At 43.9% G+C, this 20759-nt stretch overlaps 1 protein-coding gene across 4 annotated transcripts in view; it reads left to right on the top strand.

The window, feature by feature from the left end:
• The window catches only part of PRDM10 (PR/SET domain 10), a 74209-nt gene that overhangs the window by 27616 nt on the left and 25834 nt on the right, over positions 1-20759 (top strand). For all 4 annotated transcript variants that reach the window (XM_074976975.1, XM_074976974.1, XM_074976977.1 and 1 more), the window contains 4 exons: positions 2827-2899; positions 3844-3961; positions 5095-5224; positions 15087-15314. In XM_074976975.1, coding sequence (XP_074833076.1) covers positions 2827-2899; positions 3844-3961; positions 5095-5224; positions 15087-15314 — 549 coding nt within the window. The remainder of the gene's footprint in view (positions 1-2826; positions 2900-3843; positions 3962-5094; positions 5225-15086; positions 15315-20759) is intronic.

The raw sequence follows: 20759 nt of genomic DNA, 5'->3' as shown, positions 1-20759 counted from the left end.
TTTGTTCAGTCATTGATTGATGTCAGATTTGCAAATGATCTGCGGCTCTGCAGTTTGTCTTTGCAGTCTGTTTTTGAAGCTTTTTGTTGCAGAATGGCTACTTCTAAATCTGATAAAGTGTCCAGAGAGATTGAAGTGTTCCCCTACAGGTTTGTGTATGTTACCATTCCTGATATCTGATTTGTGTCCATTTATTCTTTTACATAGAGACTGTCCAGTTTGGCAGAGAAGCATTGCTGGCACATGATGGCGTATATTACATTAGTAGATGTTCAAGTGAGTGAGCCCCTTATGGTGTGGCTGATGTGGTTGGGTCCTGTGACAGTGTTGCTGGTGTAGACATGTGGGCAGAGTAGGCCCTGAGGTTTGTTGCAGGGTTGGTTCCTGAGTTAGACTTACTGTGGTGTGGTCTATAGTTGCTGGTGAGAATTTGTTTCAGGTTGGCGGGCTGTCTGTAGGCGAGGACAGGCCTGCCTCCCGAGATCTGTGAGAGTGACGGATCATTGTCCAGGATGGGTTGTGGATTGCTGATGATACACTGGAGAGGTTTTAGCTGGGGCCTGTGGTGGTGTTTGATTATTTTCCTTGTTGGGTCTGTCTTATAGCAGGTGGCTTCTGAGTACCTGTCAATCTGTTTCCTCACTTCCTCTGGTGGGTATTGTAGTTCTAAGAATTCTTGGTAAAGGCCTTGTAGGTGTTTGTCTGTGTCTTAGATTATTTATCCAGAAATGTTTGTCCTCTGCCTGAGGTGCACAGGAAGGAACAAACACCTGCCAATGTGTCCAGCAAGAGCATGGTTTAGGCTTCTGCTATTGCAATGAACTCAGCCCTTCCAGGAGAGAAACACGTGTCTCAAGTCTCTCACTCTACAGCGTATGTTGCAGAACTTAGGTGGCTCAGGGGCATGAGTAAACTACCTCCGAGAGACATAAGTTACACCAACATCAGCACCGATGTGAGCAGCACTGTTGGTGAGAGGGCTCCCCTCACCATGTTGGAGGTGGACCAATCATGCTGATGAGAGAGCTCTCACCTGTTGGCACAGAATAGCTACATGAGAGATCATACAGTGGCACAGTTGTGTTGGTGCAGCTACATTGCTGTAAGCTCCCTAGTATAGTCATAGCCTAAAATCCAGTTTAAGGCTCATCTAAACAAACCATTTGTAAGCTTCAGTGAGATGCGTTGGTAACCTCTGAACTATTACCAGAACCCTGCCTCTGCTAAAATCCTTATCCAAACTGTAGTAATTATCCGTCTTGCTTTCTGCTCTTCCCTCTTCACTTGGCTTCCTAAATCCCTGTTTTCTAAATTACAGGGAGTCCAGGTTTTTCTTTGGGATGCAGGAGCATGATTCTCCAATCCATTGTTACCTTAGATGCATTTTAAATTAATCCCTGCATGCCACTCTGCATGTTGTCTGTAAAGAGAAGAAAGACCATCTCTTCTTGAAGAATCCCTCCTAAACATGTATACCATATACATGATATACAAGGCAGCAGGTCAACCTTTTCAGGGTTTGGGGGTCACTGACCCACAGAAAAGTCAGTTGGAGTTCACACAACAGTTTGAAGAAAAAAAACAACAACCCAACCCTCACTGATGATGTCCCTGACTGAGACACCTCACTCCCCTTGCACTCAAGCCCTTTGGTGGGATGGGGAGGGAGGACTGAGGTTCAGGGCTTCCCCTAGGCCAGATTATTTTTTTTGTGGGATTGGGGTTAGTAGATTTTGTGGGACTCCGTAGGATCTGCAGTGTGGACAAAAATGGGGGAGGGAGAGGGTGTAGGACTGGGCCATGGGTGGGTGTGCAGGGTCTGGGTGGGAGGTAGGGTGCAGGAGAGGTTGGGGGCACGAGTTCTGGGCAGGAATGGGGTCCAGGAGCAGGCTGAGAGTCAGGGATCTGGGTGGGAGAGAAGGTATAGGAGTGGGGTGGGGGTGCAGGGTCTGAGAGGGAGGTAGGGTATAGGAGGGGGCTTAAGGTTGGGGGTTGGTGAGAGAGAGGGTGCAGGAATGGGCTAGTCATGGGGGTCTGTGCTGGAGTTTGGGCACAGGACTGTTCTGGGGATGGGGGATTCTGAGTGGGAGGGGTGCCTGAGGGTGATGGGTGTGGGGCGCTTTTCTGGTGCTGCTCCCCAGGAGTACATTTAGCTCCACCCCCCCACCCCCACCCCGCAGTTCCAGCTAATGAAAGCAGGAGGGAGGGAGCTCCAGGCTAGCACTTCCCTGTGTGCCCGTCCACCCAGCCAGTGGGAGGGGGAGCAACAGGTTACAAAACTGCTTTCGCCCCCTCCAGGCAGACCACATGGGCTGGACCCACCCCCAGCTTGCCTGGATCTGGCCTATGGGGCTCGGGCCTCCCTCTCCCATCCCACGCAGAGAGGAGCTGGTGCTCACACCCCATCCGTGCGGGCAAGCTGCTCCCTGCCACGCTTCAAGCTTTGGGGGCCAGATCCAAGCAAGCCATGGGCCAGACCCAGCCCAGAGCCCGTAGCTTCCCCCCACCTGTTTTAGGATCATATAGTCAAGTCTAGTGAGATTAACCTCATTTCCTTTCCAAGTAGTGGCTACAATGTATAAGATGAAGATTCATATTAGGAAATGATACCTGAAAATTAAATGGATACACTTTGGGAGCAATGCTCTTTAATTCTTTGGTGGGGGGACATTAAGCTCAGTCGGCTTTACTGAGGGTAAGAGAAGCGATGCAAATTACTAGGTCAGAGGAGAGGACTAAACACAATGCTTGAAAAAAGCCTTCCAGGAATTCCCTTCAATTTGGGACCATCAAAGAAAATGCCTTTTTGCCTTGTGTCTGCTCTAGGTGTGGTATGCTGCCTCCTATGCAGAGTTTGTGAACCAGAAGATCCATGACATATCAGAGGAGGAGAGGAAAGGTAACTTGGTCTTTTTCTGTCCTGCGTCTCTCTGGCTGTTGTTTTAAAAAGAGGCAGCTAATGTTATGAATCATAACAGTGGTCCCAGTCCTTCTGGCAAAAATTCAAATAGGAATTTTCCCTATGTTGGCACTACAGTAAGGGGTCCTCCATTTGCTTATACATGCTAAAATCAGGAGAATTCAACTCATGCTTATGGGCTTGAGATAATTACCAAAGGGGCAGCCAAGGAATTCCCCCCATGCATAGAAGTATATTCTGTAGGTGGCCAGAGGTGATGGTTGCTTTTCTCTACAGCATCAGGTGACTGTTGATGCTGAAGTCCTGTACTCAAAGTACCAATGGAAGGATCCAGTATGATATATCTGTGTTCCAGTTGTTCTTCTGGGAAATTTTGTTTTACAGTGTAAAATACAGCAAAACCAAACCTACACCAAAGAAAATATCCTTAGTGGGCAACCACTTGTCTCAAATAATTGCATCAGTCTCAAGGAGGTTTAACCACGTATACAATGGAATTAATTTTGGTACCCTTTAAGTCAGGCTTACATTTCTGACTATTTTGGACTGTATTTTAGTGATTATTTATTTGAAAGTCTTATGTATTGTTCAGAAATGCAACGTCATGAAGGGATTTTGTTAGGAAGCAATGTAAATATTAAATTTATCCTGAACTTCAATATAAATATTCCTCCACCCCATTCGCTACCTTCTGCGTTTTTCTGCAATCAGCTGATGTCAGCCTTTTGAGCAGGGGTGCTAAGAATGAAGCTTGCAATCCACATAGAGCAATAGAGTAGACTGATGGCTGGCCACTACTCTTCGATACAGAAATGTGGCCTACAGAGACCACTGGGGACAAAAGGGCTTGGAGAAAACTTGCAACATTTAATTGTTGCTGACCGGAGTGCTGTCATTTATGCTTCCAACTTCATACGCTGTAGTCCTCCGAGACCAAGAGAAGAACTGGCCATGTTATGAATGCAATCGCCGCTTCATGAGCTCAGAACAGCTTCAACAGCACCTCAACTCCCATGATGAGAAGCTAGACTTCTTCAGCAGGTATTTATCATTACGCAGAAACTGAGTTTCCCACTCCCAGCATTTTACGACTGTATCTTGATAGAACAAATGATAGGTGACTCTGAAAAGGTCTGGCTTCATTATAGATCTTCATGGTGCTTTACAGAACTAGTAAAAGATGGGCTGCTGCCCTAAGGAGTTGACTGACCTACTCAGACAAACCTTGGACAGTGGTTCAGGCACAGGAATGTAGGGAGATATCAGTGGGGACATTGTAGGCACAGGTGACTTTGTATAAGAAGCAGTTTGAAGGAGGAAAGGAAGGGCATGGAGGTGGGAAGCAGGGGTATAATCCTGCCCTATTGAAGTCAGTGAAAGTTGTGCCCTTACCATCAATAGTGTCAGGATTTTAGCCATTTGAATGCTTATTGACATTACCCTGAACTCTTGAGTCTGAAGAATTGGGGTAGAAAGCTCAAGACAACAAACTTTCTAATGATCTTGCTAATACATCAGTTTCCTGTTGGGTCACAAGTAGAAATGGAAGGCTGCTACTGGCAGTCACTACAGAGGAGCTGGTAAGTGCCAGTAGCTTCACTGCTTGTCCTCACAGTCCCACATCAAGTGCAGTACAGGTTGAACCTCTCTAATCTGGAACTCTCTTGTCTGGCACCATCCATAATCCAGCATGATTTTAGTTAACTGGACAACCACTTACGGGCATGGCCAAGTTTCCCACAGTCCCATAAAGTTTGTTTACAGCCACCAGTCCTGGCTCTCAGTGTCCTATGCTGTTATTTAGCTGTAATTTATCCCTAAATGTCTTCTAAGAGCCTAGAACGCAGTGGAAGTGTTCATAATGCTTCTTGACAATGTTGACCTCCCATAGTCCGGCAAATTCTCTCATCCAGCACTGGTCAAGTCCCGAGGTGCCAGATTAGAGAGGTTCAACCTGTATGTTTGTTTGGCTTGGGGCTTTATTTCCATTAGGTGTTTGATAGACGTATGCACCAACCAGAGTCCCAGTTTTCTTCACATTTTATCATTTACCAGAGGCCATTTTACTGAACTCACTGGATTTAGAGGTGATCACCTAGAAAAACAGTCAGGAAAAGAGTGGATTCCAAATCCATGTCCTCTTTCTCTAACCTGGAGCACCGTATGTTCTGCAGAGCGAGAGGCAGAGGTCGCGGGCGAGGAAAGAGGAGGTTTGGGCCAGGCAGACGGCCAGGGCGTCCCCCGAAATTCATGCGCTTGGAAGTAACCAGTGAAAATGGGGAAAAGTGTGAAGAAGGAACACAGGTATTCTTGGGGAGCGATGGAGAAAAATGTAATCTCTGATGTACTCTCGTGATTTATTATGCCATGTTATTCAGGCCAGAATATGGCCACTAGTTTTTATTGTTCTGGCAGTGGCACTCAGCCTGGGAAAACACAGTAATTTATTCCTAACTTGCATTTCTACAGCACTTTTTAACACAAAGCAGTTCACCCCTATTGGAAAAGAGCTATGGGATGGAACCCGGTTAACAGTTCCATGGTAGCATTACATAGCTGTTTAAAGGGGACAGTGGGAAAGACCAGTTCCAGTTGCAACTGCAGAGGGAATTAGGTAAGCAGTTAAAGTTGGCTGGGACACTAGGGCCAGGTTGACACTAGAACTTTTTGTTACATAATAATGTTGGTTGGAGGTGTGATTGTTTACAATATTTTTATACCGGCAAAAAGCCTTAGATGCTGTTATACCAGCAGAGAAGTCTTTTTTTCTGGTGCCCTTTATTTAATTTGTGGAACTGATTTAAGCTATCCCTTCAGAAAAACTCTCCTTTGTCAGGAAGATGTGCACTTCACCTGCGAGGTCGGGGAATATGATGGATATAGCTGTTCAGGCATAGCTATGCCAGCAAACTCCCTCTAGTTCAGACCAGGCCTAGAGTTTACTGCCATTATTTTTATGAAAAGTGTTAGAAGTGATCAGTGGTTCAGTTTTATGTCTCAGTTGAAAACTGTCATCTGGAGCAATGATCTGTCTTTTGACGTGATACTAGGGTATTGGATCAGTAGGGACTCAGAGGGAAGATTGCGTACAAATGTATCTTTTAATGCAACACTTAGGAAGAGGCAGGTCTACGTAACTGGAGACTGCCTAACTCAGAAGAATAGTTGGGCAAGTCACCAGAGCTGATCCAGAGAGCAGGAGAAAACTGTGGTATGGGTTACGGACCAGAGGTTGAAGAGGGTCCAAATGAAAGCAGAGAAGAATCCACTGATGGTCATGCATGTGGGAATAAATGATACTGCTAGGTTCTCACTGGGATGTGGTAAGGAGGACTGTATCAGGCTGGGGAAGATAGATTAAAGAAATGGAAGCTCAAGTGATCCTTAGTGGACTTCTGCCTATCCATTGAAGAGGAGAGCAGAAATAAGACAAGATTAAGATGACCAATGTATGCCTTAGGCAGTGTTACTGTAAGGAGGGTTTGGAATATTTGTCCTCTGGGAGACATCTGTGAACAGAAGACTGTTCTCATGGGATGGACTTCACCTGCTTAGGGAGAGTAACAGACTTCAACTGATTTCAAAGAGAATTAAACCAGGAATTCAGGGGAGACAGCTGTAATCTCCATGCCTGATTCTAAAACAGAGTGGGAAGAAAAGCAAGTATAGGAGCGTGCAGCAATGGAAAAGAGAACAAGAGACAATAGGAGAATGAACAACAGGAAAGATTGTGCCATCCCTCCACTGACAGTAACAGGTGATTCTGGCAGAAAAATGACTACCTAATTTGGCAAGAAAATCAAGGTGAGGCCAAGCACAAACAGTGAAGATGTCTGTACATCAGTGAAAGAAGCTTGGGTAATGAAATAGATGAAGTAGAATTTCAGGTACAGGATAACAGAAACTTGGCAAAATAATAGTCGTGACTCCACCCCAGTTGTTCTCCACTTAGGACTGAGTCAAGAATTGCCTCTTGTTTTGTAGTTTCTAGAAGCAGCTGTTCCAAGAAACAGTCACTCAAAGTGTCAAGAAACTTTATCTCTGTATCCCATTCCCAGTCAATATGGGGATAGCTGCATTATTATTTTTTTGATCATCATTCTCTATTCTCCCTTAGCATTTCACAGCCATTATCACTCTCCTGGTCAGGTGGCTGATAGCCCTACTGCTATAGTCTTATTAGTAGATTATGGAATTACTATCCATGGATATTCTGTGGTACAGTTAGGTTCATTTAAGATTTTTATTTAAGTTGATGCTTTCTTTTACATATAGTGCCACTTCTCCACCAGCATGACCCTGTCCTGTTCTTCCAGTATATTTTGTACCCTGGCATGACTGCTTTCTACTGGTTATCCTCACTCTACCAAGTTTCTGTTATGTCTACTATATCAATATTTTCCTTTAATATGGGGCACTCTAGCCGTGTCTACACGTGCACGCTACTTAGAAGTAGCGGCACTAACTTCGAAATAGCACCTGTCACGGCTACACGTGTTGGGCGCTATTTCGATGTTAACATCGACGTTAGACGGCGAGACGACAAAGCCGCTAACCCCATGAGGGGATAGGAATAGCGCCCTACTTCGAAGTTGAACATCGAAGTAGGGCACGTGTAGCCGATCCGCGTCCCGCAACATCGAAATAGCGGGGTCCGCCATGGCGGCCATCAGCTGAGGGGTTGAGAGACGCTCTCTCTCCAGCCCCTGCGGGGCTCTATGGTCACCGTGGGCAGCAGCCCTTAGCCCAGGGCTTCTGGCTGCTGCTGCGGAGGCTGGGGATCCATGCTGCATGCACAGGGTCTGCAACCAGTTGTCGGCTCTGTGGATCTTGTGTTGTTTAGTGCATAGAATCATTATGGATAACAATTCATTCCTCTAATATGAATATGGCATTAGGAATATATTACCGACCACCTAACCAGGACAGTGATAGTGATGCTGAAATGTTAAGGGAGATTAGAGAGGCTATCAAAATAAAAAACACAGTAATAATAGGAGATTTCAATTATCCCCATATTGATTGGGTGCATGTCACCTCAGGACGGGATTCAGAGATTAAATTTCTTGATGCCTTAAATGACTGCTTCTTGGAGCAGCTAGTACAGGAACCCACAAGGGGAGAGTCGATTCTCGATCTAGTCTTGACTGGAACGCAGGATCTGGTCCAAGAGGTAACTGTTACTGGACCGCTTGGAAATAGTGACCACAATATAATAACTTTTAATATTCCTGTGTTGGGAAGAACACCGCAGCGGTCAAACACTCTGGCATTTAATTTCAAAAAGGGGAATTACACTAAAATGAGGAAGCTAGTTAAACAGAAACTAAAAGGTAGAGTAATTAAACTAAAATCCCTGGAAGCTGCATGGAAACTGTTTAAAGACACCATACTAGAGGCCCAACTTAAATGTATACCCCAAATAAAAAAACACAGAAAGAGACCTAACAAAGAACCACCATGGCTAAACAGCCATGTTAAAAAGGCAGTGAGAGAGAAAAGGGCAGCTTTTAAAAAGTGGAAGTCAAATCCTAGTGAGGAAAATAGAAAGGAACATAAACACTCCCAAATTAACTGTCATAATGTAGTAAGAAAAGCCAAAAAAGAGTTTGAGGAACAGCTAGCCAAAAATTCAAAAAACAATAGTAAAATGTTTTTTAAATACATTAGAAGCAGGAAGCCTGCTAAAAAAGCAGTGGGGCCCTTGGATGATAAAGATATAAAAGGAGCGATCAAGGAAGACAGTGCCATTGCGGAGCGATTAAATGATTTCTTTGCTTCAGTCTTCACGGCTGAAGATGTTACAGAGGTTCCTAAATCTGAGCCAGCCTTTTTAGGCGACAAATCTGAGGAACTCACTCAGATTGAAGTGACATTAGAGGAGGTTTTGGAATTAATTGATAAGCTGAATAGTAACAAGTCTCCAGGACCAGATGGCATTCACCCAAGGATTCTGAAAGAACTCAAATGTGAAATTGCGGAGTTATTAACAGTGGTTTGTAACCTATCCTTTAAATCCACTTTGGTACCAAATGACTGGAAGACGGCCAATATAACACCAATATTTAAAAAAGGCTCTAGAGGAGATCCTGGCAATTATAGACCGATAAGTTTAACATCAGCACCAGGTAAATTAGTAGAAACACTAGTAAAGAGTAAAATTGCAAGGCACATAGAAGAGCACGAATTGTTGGGCAAAAGTCAGCATGGTTTCTGCAGAGGGAAGTCGTGTCTGTCTAATCTATTAGAATTCTTTGAAGGGGTTAATAAACATGCGGACAAGGGGCACCCAGTGGACATAATATACCTAGATTTCCAGAAAGCCTTTGACACGGTCCCACACCAAAGGCTTTTATGTAAATTAGGTGGTCATGGGATAGGAGGAAAGGTCCTTTCATGGATCGGGAATTGGTTAAAAGACAGAAAACAAAGGGTTGGAATAAATGGTAAATTTTCACAATGGAGGGGGGTAACTAGTGGTGTTCCCCAGGGCTCAGTCCTGGGACCGATCCTGTTCAACTTGTTCATCAATGATCTAGAAAATGAGGTAAGCAGTGAGGTGGCAAAGTTTGCAGATGACACCAAGTTGTTCAGGACAGTCAAAAGCAAAAGGGATTGTGAAGAACTACAAAAAGATCTCAGCAAACTGAGTGATTGGGCAGCAAAATGGCAAATGAAATTTAATGTGGGTAAGTGTAAGGTAATGCATGTTGGAAAAAATAACGCAAATTACACGTACTACATGATGGGGTCAAATTTAGCTACGACAGATCAGGAAAGGGATCTTGGAGTTATAGTGGATAGTTCTCTGAAGACATCCACGCAGTGTGCAGCGGCAGTTAGTAAGGCAAATAGGATGTTAGGAATTATTAAAAAAGGGATCGATAATAAGACAAAAGATATCATACTTCCCCTATATAAAACTATGGTACGCCCACATCTCGAGTACTGCGTGCAGATGTGGTCTCCTCACCTCAAAAAAGATATATTGGCATTAGAAAAGGTTCAGAAAAGGGCGACTAAGATGATTAGGGGCTTGGAAAGGGTCCCATATGGGGAGAGGCTAGAGAGACTGGGACTTTTCAGTTTGGAAAAGAGGCGATTGAGGGGCGATATGATAGAGGTATATAAAATCATGAATGGTGTGGAGAAAGTGAATATAGAAAAATTATTTACCTTTTCCCATAATACAAGAACTAGGGGACACCAAATGAAATTGATGGGTAGTAGGTTCAAAACTAATAAAAGGAAATTTTTCTTCACACAGCGCACAGTCAACCTGTGGAACTCCTTGCCCGAGGAGGCTGTGAAGGCCAGGACTCTATTAGGGTTTAAAAAAGAGCTTGATAAATTTTTGCAGGTCAGGTCCATAAATGGCTATTAGCCAGGGATAAAGTATGGTGCCCTAGCCTTCATAACAAGGGCAGGAGATGGATGGCAGGAGATAAATCACTTGTCTTCTGTTCTCCTTCTCTGGGGCACCTGGCATTGGCCACCGTCGGCAGATGGGATGCTGGGCTTGATGGACCTTTGGTCTGACCCAGTATGGCCATTCTTATGTTCTTATGTTCTTATGTTCTTAACTGTGTCTGGGAGGGGCCCTTTAGGGAGCGGCTTGCTGTTGAGTCTGCCCTGTGACCCTGTCTGCAGCTGTGCCTGGCACCCTTATTTCGATGTGTGCTACTTTGGCGTGTAGACGTTCCCTCGCAGTGCCTATTTCGATGTGGTGCTGCGCAACGTTGATGTTGAACGTCAACGTTGCCAGCCCTGGAGGACGTGTAGACGTTATGTCGCTACATCGAAATAAGCTACTTGAATGTAGGCTTCACGTGTAGACGTAGCCTCTAGTTCACCCATATTATTATTGCATCTGACAAAGCAGGTCTTTGCCCATGAAAGCTTATGCTCCAAAATATCTGTTAGTCTATAAGGTATCACAGGACTTCTTGTTGTTTTTGGAGGTACAGACTACCATGGCTACCTCTCTGATACATATTATTATTTAGACTTATAGAGTTTATATATAAGCATTTAAAAACCGTATCACCTTTTAGGTGTTTGCCATTACATGATGTGATTGAATGGGACTTTTTTTCATTTGACTGTTTCTCATCAGATCTTACCTGTATTTTATCATCTTCCATCCTCTCTTTTTTACTAGGACACAGAGAATTAGACCCTCCCCTAAGATATGGCTCTGTCTGATCCACATGCTTCTCCGCATTTGGCCACTCCCCCGGTCCTTAGTTTATAAACAGCCCTATGATCTTTTTAATTTTAAGAACCAGCAATCTGACTCTATTTTGGTTTAGAAAGAGCCTAATTCTTTTTAGTTTGCTTTCATGACAAGCCATTTGTTACCTTAATAACTCTGCTTCTGTTTATACACAAACTCCCTGCAGCAAAGTATGTGCTGCTCCTGTCTTCAAATCCATCACAGTCACACTCAGGGTACATCTTCACTACGGGGAAGATTGTCCTGGTCAGGGTTGATCTTTCGTGGTTCAATTTCGCATGCCTAGTAGGGATCCGTGAAATCAAACTGTCTGGGGTTGTCAGTCAACACTTGTACTAAATACCATGAGGAGTAAGGGAGGTCAACGGGAGAGTTTCTCCCGTTGACCTCCCTCTGTGAAGTCAGACAGGTAAATCAGTTGTAGATAAATCAATTCTAGCTACACAATTGCCCTAGCTAGAATTGCTTATCTGCAATTGACTTGAATGTCTAATGTAGACCTGGCCTCAGACTCTGTGGCAGTTAAGAGTATTGGAGACGAGCCTTGAATATTCATGATGCCCGAGTGTCTCGATCCTGTATAACTCACTGCCTGTGTAATGAGGAGTTGTTGGGTAGTGCCAAGGTGATTAGTGCCACAAGGATATAGCAGTGGAAACTACCACATCAGAAATTGAAGTGGTACCAAATCTAGTGGAACCAAATCCAAGCTCAAGTATCTCCATCTAAAACAAAATTGCAAACCCAATAGTTAGGATTTTTATTGAATCCATAATCTCGGGGATTGTACTCTGTGAACAGAGAATTACAATAAAGTATCTATGTCTAGAGAAGGAGGAAAAAAAGTGATCTGGGAAACTTCAGGCCTTTTAGCCTGACCTCCATTGCATTCTGGATCTTAGAAAAAAAATTGAGAGACAGCGTAGTTAAAGTTAGCAGTAAATGGTAATTGAGATAAAATACATTATAGCTTTTAAATAGGTGGAGTGTGTAAGACCAGTCTAATTTTTTTCTTTGAGAAGATAACTGATTTTCTAGACAAAGGATATGCTTATCTAATCTGCCTGGATTTCAGTAAAGCATTTGGCACAGTTCCACAGGGGAAATTATTAATTAAATTGGAGAAGATGGGAGTTAATATGAAAATTGAAAGATTAGTAAGGAACTGGTTAAAGGGGAAACTACAGTGGGTCATACCAAAAGATGAACTATCAGCCTGGATGGAGGTTATTAGGGGAGAGCCTTTAAATTGGGTGTTTACCAGTTGGAACCAGCAGAGGAGAGGAAAGACCTGGGTATATTGGTCGACCAATTCTAGAATGTATGAGGTATTTCCAGTTATGATAGGAAAGGGCTCATATCATCGTACAAGCCACTGCTGAGACCGGAATACTGGAATGCAGTTCTGGTCTCCCTTATTTAAGAAAGATGAATTCAAAGTGAACCAGATGCAGAGACGGGCTACTGGGAGATGATGAGAAAAGTGGAGACAAGAGGAGACCTAAGGAGCTTGGCTTCTTTAGTCCAACAAATGAAAGCTGAAGGGAGACATGATTTCTCTCCAAAAATACGTGAGAAGGATAAATACCAGGAAGGAAGTTATTTAAGTTAAGGGCCAGCATGGATATAAACTGGCCATAAATAATAAATAAATAAATTGATTTATTAATAAATAAATAAATAAATAAGTTAAATTTAGGCTTGAAGTTAAAGAAAGCTTTCTAACCTTCAAAGGAAAGAAGTTTTGGAAGAGTTTCAGAAGAAAGTGGGAGGGGTGAAAAGCCTAACTTTTGTCAGACTGAGTGTGATAAATTTATGGAGGGAACGGTATGATGCGGTTGCCTACAACAGATATGTCTTCTGCAGAGTCGCTATTAGAACATATATTAGAATCCTGACCTGTATTATCCAGCTTTCCCTATCAACCCAACAACCAGTGCACAAAGGTCCAGAAGCCGGTGATCTCTACTGTGGCCACCAGATGGCTCTGTAGTCCTGCACGTTGCCATTATCCAGGTTACCTGAATTTTGGTTATCTGATCTGGCCATGATCCCTGTTAGATTAGATACACGGGGTTCTGCTGTATCTCCAACAACTGGACATGGGACACTAGATAGGGAGGGCTCTGAGTTACTGCAGAGAATTCTTTCCCACATGTCTGACTGCTGAGTTTTGCCCCACATACCCAGGGTGTAACTGAAAACTATTTGAGGTTGTGGTGCTGGAAGTTGCCCCTGTGCCAGATTGGCAGAAACCCTGGGGACTCTTTGCTTGCCTCTGCAGCATGGGTAGCGGTCCACTTTCTGGTGGATGCTCTATAAACTGAAATCTTCACATCAGTGTTTGAGGAATTCAGTAGCTCAGCCAAAGGTTATGGTCCTATTGCAGGGGTCACTGGGTGAGGTTCTGTTACCTGTGGTATTTAGGGGGGCAGATTGGATTATCATGATGGCCCCTTTTCAACTTACAATCTGCGAGTCTAAGGCTTCCATCCACGTACTGATCTGGCACAGTGCTATTTGTCTTAGCAGACAAGGCTCATGGTGGTATGACCACAGATGAGTATCATCATGTAGGTCCAAAGGAGAGAAGTGAACACTGTGCCATATCAACTCTGAGTGCCACACGAACATACTGTGTACACCATTGACAGGGAGGAAGGTGCATGTGATGTTGCAGAGCATCTCATTTAAGAAGCTCCCAAACTCTGCAGCCATCATCACTGTGGTAGACTTAGAAAGAGCCCATTACACTGTGGAACACTGACACTCTCCTGATTCACATTGACTCCACTCAGTGCTGTGTGGTATGCATTGCTTAAACAAATGACTTTGCCCAGCCTTTCATGCTTTTGAAGTCAGAAGCGATCAGTGTCATCATCTAATCTGACCTCCTGCACAGAGCTTCAACCAGGAATTCATCATCAGGTTCTGCAGTTTGTGGGAATTTATCAACCAAAGCACGATTTGAACCCTTGAACAATCTGTACTGGCTGAGCATTCAAGACTTATACCTGGAAGCATTCCCCTTTACAGCTCACTCTTTCTCCTCCTTCTACTGCTGATCTTTGCCCAGACACATCTTTTTCTTAGATGCCCTTGGCTCCACACTTCATGGCTTTCATCTTACTCATATTTCCCTATTTGTTTTTCAAGCAGTTAATGAAACAATAATTTTTCTTCAGCTATTGGAAGCTTCCATCTCAGAATGATTATTGGAGTCTGTTAGGGAGGAGAGTGTGGGGTCTGGAGCATTCTGCTTCTGACCACCCAGGTTCCCTCCTCTGACCAGGTTCCAAGAAGCAGCTCTGCAGCGTAACAAATGTAAAAACGCACAGGTTGCTTTTACTGCTGCCTGGAGAGATGGAGATTGGGAGTCAGATATAAAAATAAAAAGGCACAATTTTGTGTCCTAATGTCTTACTTCCAGCTTCACCGCTCTTGTCAGTTTGCTGGATGGGGCAAACTTTTAACATGAAAACATAATTCAATTCACTTGACAGTAAACTCACACAAGGGAGAGACTCACTGTATTCCCTTGAGGCCTCATCTACATGAGGAATTGTCCTTACAGTTTCCTACCATGGCTAACGGGTTCATCTCCCTTGGTGATAACAATGGTAGGCACTAATGTACTAAGATGCCTGTGGTTGAGCTCCTCTGCCATGAGCAGGCTTGGATAACATGGTGGTTAGAACATGTGCTTCCACTTGCAGCACCATCTACACCCCTGCTGTCAATGCTGTTATTGCTAAGTAGAGCTCAAATGGTGTTAGCAATGGGAAGCTTTAGAGGAAACAGGCTTGAGTGTCTTGAGAATGATCATTTTAAAATATGAAGAAATCCAATCATCTGCCAATCAAGTGTTATTAGAGCCTTTCTCACAGGGTGAGGGGAAATAGTCACCAGCTGTGTGATTTGTGATTTCAGGACTTGCTGCATTTTTCCAGCAAGGGACAGTTTGATGAGGCTGGACAAGCCACGCTCAATGGGCTGGAACAACAGGAGCCGACCCCAGTGCCACCAGAAACCCAGTCCGCACTTGATCAGCAACCAGAAGGCCATCCGCTGCAACTTCAGCAGCAGCACGATGAGAGCCCGGGGCCTACACAGAGCACCATGACAGCAGATGATATGAGGCGAGCAAAGCGCATTCGGGTAAGTGAAGATGATGGTGGCCCAGGCCATCCCCCACTCTATCACTTTGCTTTAGCCAGTGGAAGGCTTAATTGGCCAGACAGGCAACAGCTGTTTTTTTTCCCCAGTATGGTGTCTGTCTTCAAGTCCCAAACACAGCATCTCAAGCTCAGAGAATTCTCTTGCTCAGAGAGTAAGACAAGCCTAATACAAAGAATTAGTGTCTCATGAGATACCACTGTGATTTGGTCACCAATTGGAAACAGTTCAATTCCAGCACAGTAACTCTTTCATCAAAACATAGTCCGTCCAAGTTGACAGGCAGAAGTGCTCTGAACAGCCGGCCAACTCATGGTGCTGGGGCACGGAATAATGGCTTGTTCGGAGCACCATCTGTGTGTCTTGCAGATCTGCTGGCTTTAGAAGTCATTGCCAAAGAGGCACCGTGTCCATTCACTGAAGATTTTTAATGATAAAATTCTTTCTTGAAGAAGGAAACCTCCCCTTCAGAAGGGTAAAACCTGTGCTGAGAACTTTGCATACCAACAGCAAACATTTAGAACCTGTGATCTGTGGCAGCTGACAAAGCTGGGATTTTTCTATCATGCGTGGGAGGAAAACAATTCAGGCAAATAATCCTCCAAGCCGTGTAATTGTGCCATTGGTTTATTGAGCCTAAAATCTTTTTTTTTCTCCCTCCTTCATGTGTAAAATTGTGATTATAGCAGGAAACAGCTGCAAACAATTTGAGGCTTTATTTTTAGGGGATGAGAGAAAGAGAGAGAGGATTAAAAAAGGACAATGAATGATTCTTATAGGGGGATCCTGAGCCAGATTTTACTCTGTGTACACCAATGTGGATGTGTTGGTGTTGATGATGTTACTTAACAGATACAGTGACTTAACTAAGTGTAGAATTTGGCTCAGTCACACTAAAAGTGCATGAGCGTGAAGCATAAAATTCGTGCACCTAGTAGTCGGTGTTTTGTGAAGCAGTCTTTCTTTTTATCTTCCTCTCTATTGAAAACACTAGACATGTAATGGTGGCTTTATGTAAGGCCACCAGACAGCTGTAACCCAAGAACACTGGGAATGTGGTTGGTAGGAGCAGACAGTGGTGGTCAAACTAGTATAGAGTAAGAAGCCAGCTGTTGAAGCTCTGACAATAAATAGTGTTGGATCTGTTCCCAAATGTGTCTTGATTCATTTTTGCATAAGGTGGTATAAGTGTCCTACAAGTTGCAGTCATGCATGTCTGGGGAGAAGTAGTTTCATTGCATTTCTTTAATTACTGGATGTTAAATGGTCGGAAGGTCTCATTTGTGGTTTGGAGGTAGTGGGGAGAGACTGAGTTGGTTTGTCTCATGCATTAGCCTTTGCTTCCTGGTTACTTGAATTTGGGTCACAAGTTGGATGAGTGTGGTGGTTATTTATTCCTCAGCAACACATTTGTATCACAGATCTCCTCCTTCAGCAGATTGTTACATTTGGCAACCATTAATTAGCAGAGCCCTACAGAGATATGGTTCTTCAAAGCAGAGGTTATTCAATTCAAGGTGCATTGGAAGAACTGCATGTGGGATGGTTGCATAGAGGCTGCCTATGTATTTAGACTGTCAGCAATGCTGTCATGCAACATCAGATCTTTAACCAGGAAAGCTTCTCAGATCTTACTCTTGCAATATGTGTGAGCAATTCACTGCACCCTTTTATCACAGTGTGCAATAGGAAATGTCATAATCCAGCAAAGGGACGCTAAAAATATGAATTCAAATATGTAAAATGTCATCTATTTTTAAAGAACAGGTACAAAATTTGTGGCTACCAATTCAAACTGGACCTAGGTTACTCAGTCACCCTCATTACCAGACAGGATTTCTTACTGAAAAGCAGTAACTTGGATGCTATCCTGAGCTGACTGTTGAGAAGCTATGCAAGAAACATGAAAGTAATTTTATTTTTCGTAATTCAAACTTTGTGAACTCTTCTTCCTTTCTAAGAAAAGAATAAGGCATGAAGTGCTTGTAGGACTGTCCATCTTCAGGCAAACAATTCCAGTCAAAGATTTAAAAGAAATAATTATCATGAAAAGGCTTTGTATAATTATTCCAAGCTTTTATTAGGCATAAACCTCAGTTTTACGGTATCTCCTTCAATGAAATTAAAAATATAATCAAGTACCATGAAGCACAGTAATATTAAAAATAAAACTGTTACAAATGTTCAGTCATTTGCATCCTAGCTATGCTAATTTTAATTGAGGGAACTTTGTTCAATGAATAGATGTTCTGTTAAAATGACAGATGGTTCTTTTATAACCACAAGAAAGGGGAACAATGTTTTTTGCACTTTAAATTTAGCTAAGAAAAATGACTTTTGCATTACAATATACAGCCATAATAGCCTAGGTCTTAATGGACATTCACACTTGTACCATTGCATTAGGGTTTACATCATCCTGTAAGGTGCAGTGTCTTAAGGAAAGCACAGTATAGGTTGTGCACAAAAAACAGTAGTGGTGCACAGGATTAGCCTCTTGGTAGTGTGACAGTTCATGAACTCTCTAGTTTGGCACCCTTGGGACCTGACTGGTGCCGAATAAGAGAATTTTCCAAACCCTGGGCGGTCAGTATTTTTTAACAGCATTACCAACACTTCCACTGCTTACTGGCCTTTTAGAAGACATTTAGGGGTAAATTAGAGCTAAATAACAGCACAGAACACTGAGAGCCAGGACTGATGGCTGTAAAAGAAACTTTATGGCACCATGGGAAACTCAGCCAAACCCAGGATAAGTGGATATCTGGCTAACTAAAATCATTCCAGACCACAGATGTTGCTGGACAAGAGCGTGTCGGACTAAAGAGGTTCAGTCTTGTAACGTGAACCCATGCATATGCAAGGCTGGATTCAATAGAGGGCCATGTGCGAATTAGGTTTGAGCCAGACTCTGTTACCATGGATGGAAAGATTTCCATTGTCTTCAGTGGGTGTTGGATCAGGTCCAGGAAGTACTTCGGTTTAGATATATCTGTCTCTCTTCTGTTGGGTTTCTTATTTATAGCTCCTGACATAGGTTTACCTTTGTAGTTCTAGAATCTATTGCCTAAAGTATACATGTGAAGGGACATCGCCTTTTTTAAAGTGTTCCATGAAGTAAATAATTTTCTTGAAACATTTGCTACATTGCTTACTTGTGCAACATCACCTGGTGAAGGTTCAAAGCTGTTGTAACAGTTTTACAACAGCCAATGTAAACATAGGGCTTGCATGTGAAAAGCACCTGTTAACATTAGATATTTTGAGAAGGTAAAAACCTGCTTACCAAGAAGGCTACAATGTTTAGGTTGTAAGTCACAGGGACTGGCTTAGTGGTTTAAAATTTCTAATTGGAAATACCTGACACTCACTCGACGCAGTCCTAATATGGTCAACACATCCCTTCAGCCTTCTTGTGTGGCATTTACTCCATCGAAAACTTGAGATCAGAACTTGAGCAATGAGGTCCTACCTGTTTTGTGTGGACATAAAAGAGCCCATGAAATACATTTTGTATGAGTAGATAACCATTACTGAATTAATTTAAAAGTTATAGAATCAGATTTAGTACCTTTGGGGTCCATTGTATTAAAGTGTACCTGCGTATGTTATTGTGAAATCATATTTAATTGCTGGAAGAGAAGGGGAATGCAAATGTAATTCCTCTGATTATCAGTCCTTTGAAACCACGCCATGGAAAGGTTCAGATGTACTGTTTCAGACTGGAGTCTTCAGGGACCAATAGACAAAGGAATGATTTGTGGATGATTAGCCTAGTTTTGTGCAAGTCCAGGGCTTTCTTCCTGATCCCACAACCAGACAGGACCCATGCCCTCTGGAGGGCCCCAGTCCTTGTGGAAGGGGTGGAAGAACTGGTCTGACTGGAGTACTGTAACCCTGCATGCTTGTTCTGAGATGAAGTTGTGATGAACCTGAAACGTTGGTGGAGACAGCCCATTATAGAGTTGGCACAATGTGTGTAGGTTCTTTTATTGCTTTGTCTATCATAATGCTTTTACCTTAAGAATAAAAGACGCTTGCCTATAAGGAGCTTTGTGGTGACTATCCTTGTGGCTGTCACACTGTTAACCATCTCCAAAGAGAAAGACAGCCAGCTAGCTTGAGCAGCCTATCTCTGCTGGGAATAACATGCGGAAGGCAGGGAACTGTTGAGCCTGGAAGCACCCCTCTCAGAAGTAAGTCATATGCATGTCTCCATTTCAGAGAGGTGACGGCAGTGGGTGCCCTTCTGAAACAGAGGGAGAATGCAGGTACAGTGGCTCTGTACTGTGACAGAGGAGATTACATCATCACCCTTGGCCAAAATCAATGTTTCCTAGCTTCTGCTGCACAGCAGTGTGTTTGTTAGTTTCCACTCTCTGGCTGCATTTCAAAAATTCTGTACTTACATAGGCTTGATGCTGAAAGTTGCTCCATGTGGATGAAGCCCTGTACTCACAGGCTGTGTCTAGAATGAGTAGAATTGTTGACAGAGGATATGCAAATTGTGCCAAGTAGTTGCACATATCCTGCTGACAGTTCTGTCAGGAGAGGCTTTTCCAACATTCAGCCTGTCTACACAGGTTGAAATGTTGGAAAACCCACCTCTGCTGACACAGCCCTTCTTCCACATGGAACGGGGATAACCAGGATGTTGGCAGAAAGCGCCCAGAATGGCAGACTTCTGTCAGGAGACCTCTGGCCTCCCAACAGAAGACTGCAGTCTAGACATAGCCATACAAAGCAGCTTGCAGGGCAGAAGTGCAGTGTGTAAAGTGCAGAGGGATACAGGTAGCCCATGAGTTACATGGGGGTTGCATCCCTGCAATCCTCACGTGACTCAAATTTTCACACAAACTGGGGGAGAGGAGATGGGAATCAGGCTGCTGCCTGGTTCCTGGCTCCCCTGGGCTTGCAGGAGCTGGGAAACTGACCAGCCTTTTTCTGGCTTCCAGAGTGGTGGGGAACCAGGAACTAGTGGGCAGCCTGGTTCTCATCTTCCTGCTGCTTCTGGGACCCGGGAAACTGACCAGCCATGTGTCAGTCATGTTCTCAGGTCCTGCAAGCAGCAGGGAGATGGGAACCAAGCAGCAGCCAACTTTCTCCCCACCGCTTGTGGGACCAGCTCATGGCTGGTCAGTTTCCTGGTTCCTGTCAGTGCAGGGCAGCCAGGAACCAGGCTGCTGCTTGTTTCCCAGCTCCCACTGGTAATGGGGCCTGGGAAACTGACCAGCCATGAGGTAGTCAGTTTCCCAGTCCAGCAAGTGGCCAGGAGCTGGCAACGGGTCAGCAGCCTAACTTCTGTCTCCCCTCTCCTTGCAGAGCTGCAAAACTAACCAGAGCAGCAGCCTTGGACAGTTTCCTGGCTCCAGCTAGTGGAGGGGAACCAGGAACCAAGGGCAGACTGGCTCCCAGCTCCCCTCCACT

This window comes from Carettochelys insculpta, chromosome 25 (assembly GCF_033958435.1).
Source record: "Carettochelys insculpta isolate YL-2023 chromosome 25, ASM3395843v1, whole genome shotgun sequence".
Classification (NCBI taxonomy): domain Eukaryota; kingdom Metazoa; phylum Chordata; order Testudines; family Carettochelyidae; genus Carettochelys; species Carettochelys insculpta.
Note: the sequence above shows the minus strand (reverse complement) of the source record. Positions and strands in the feature narration are given on the sequence as shown.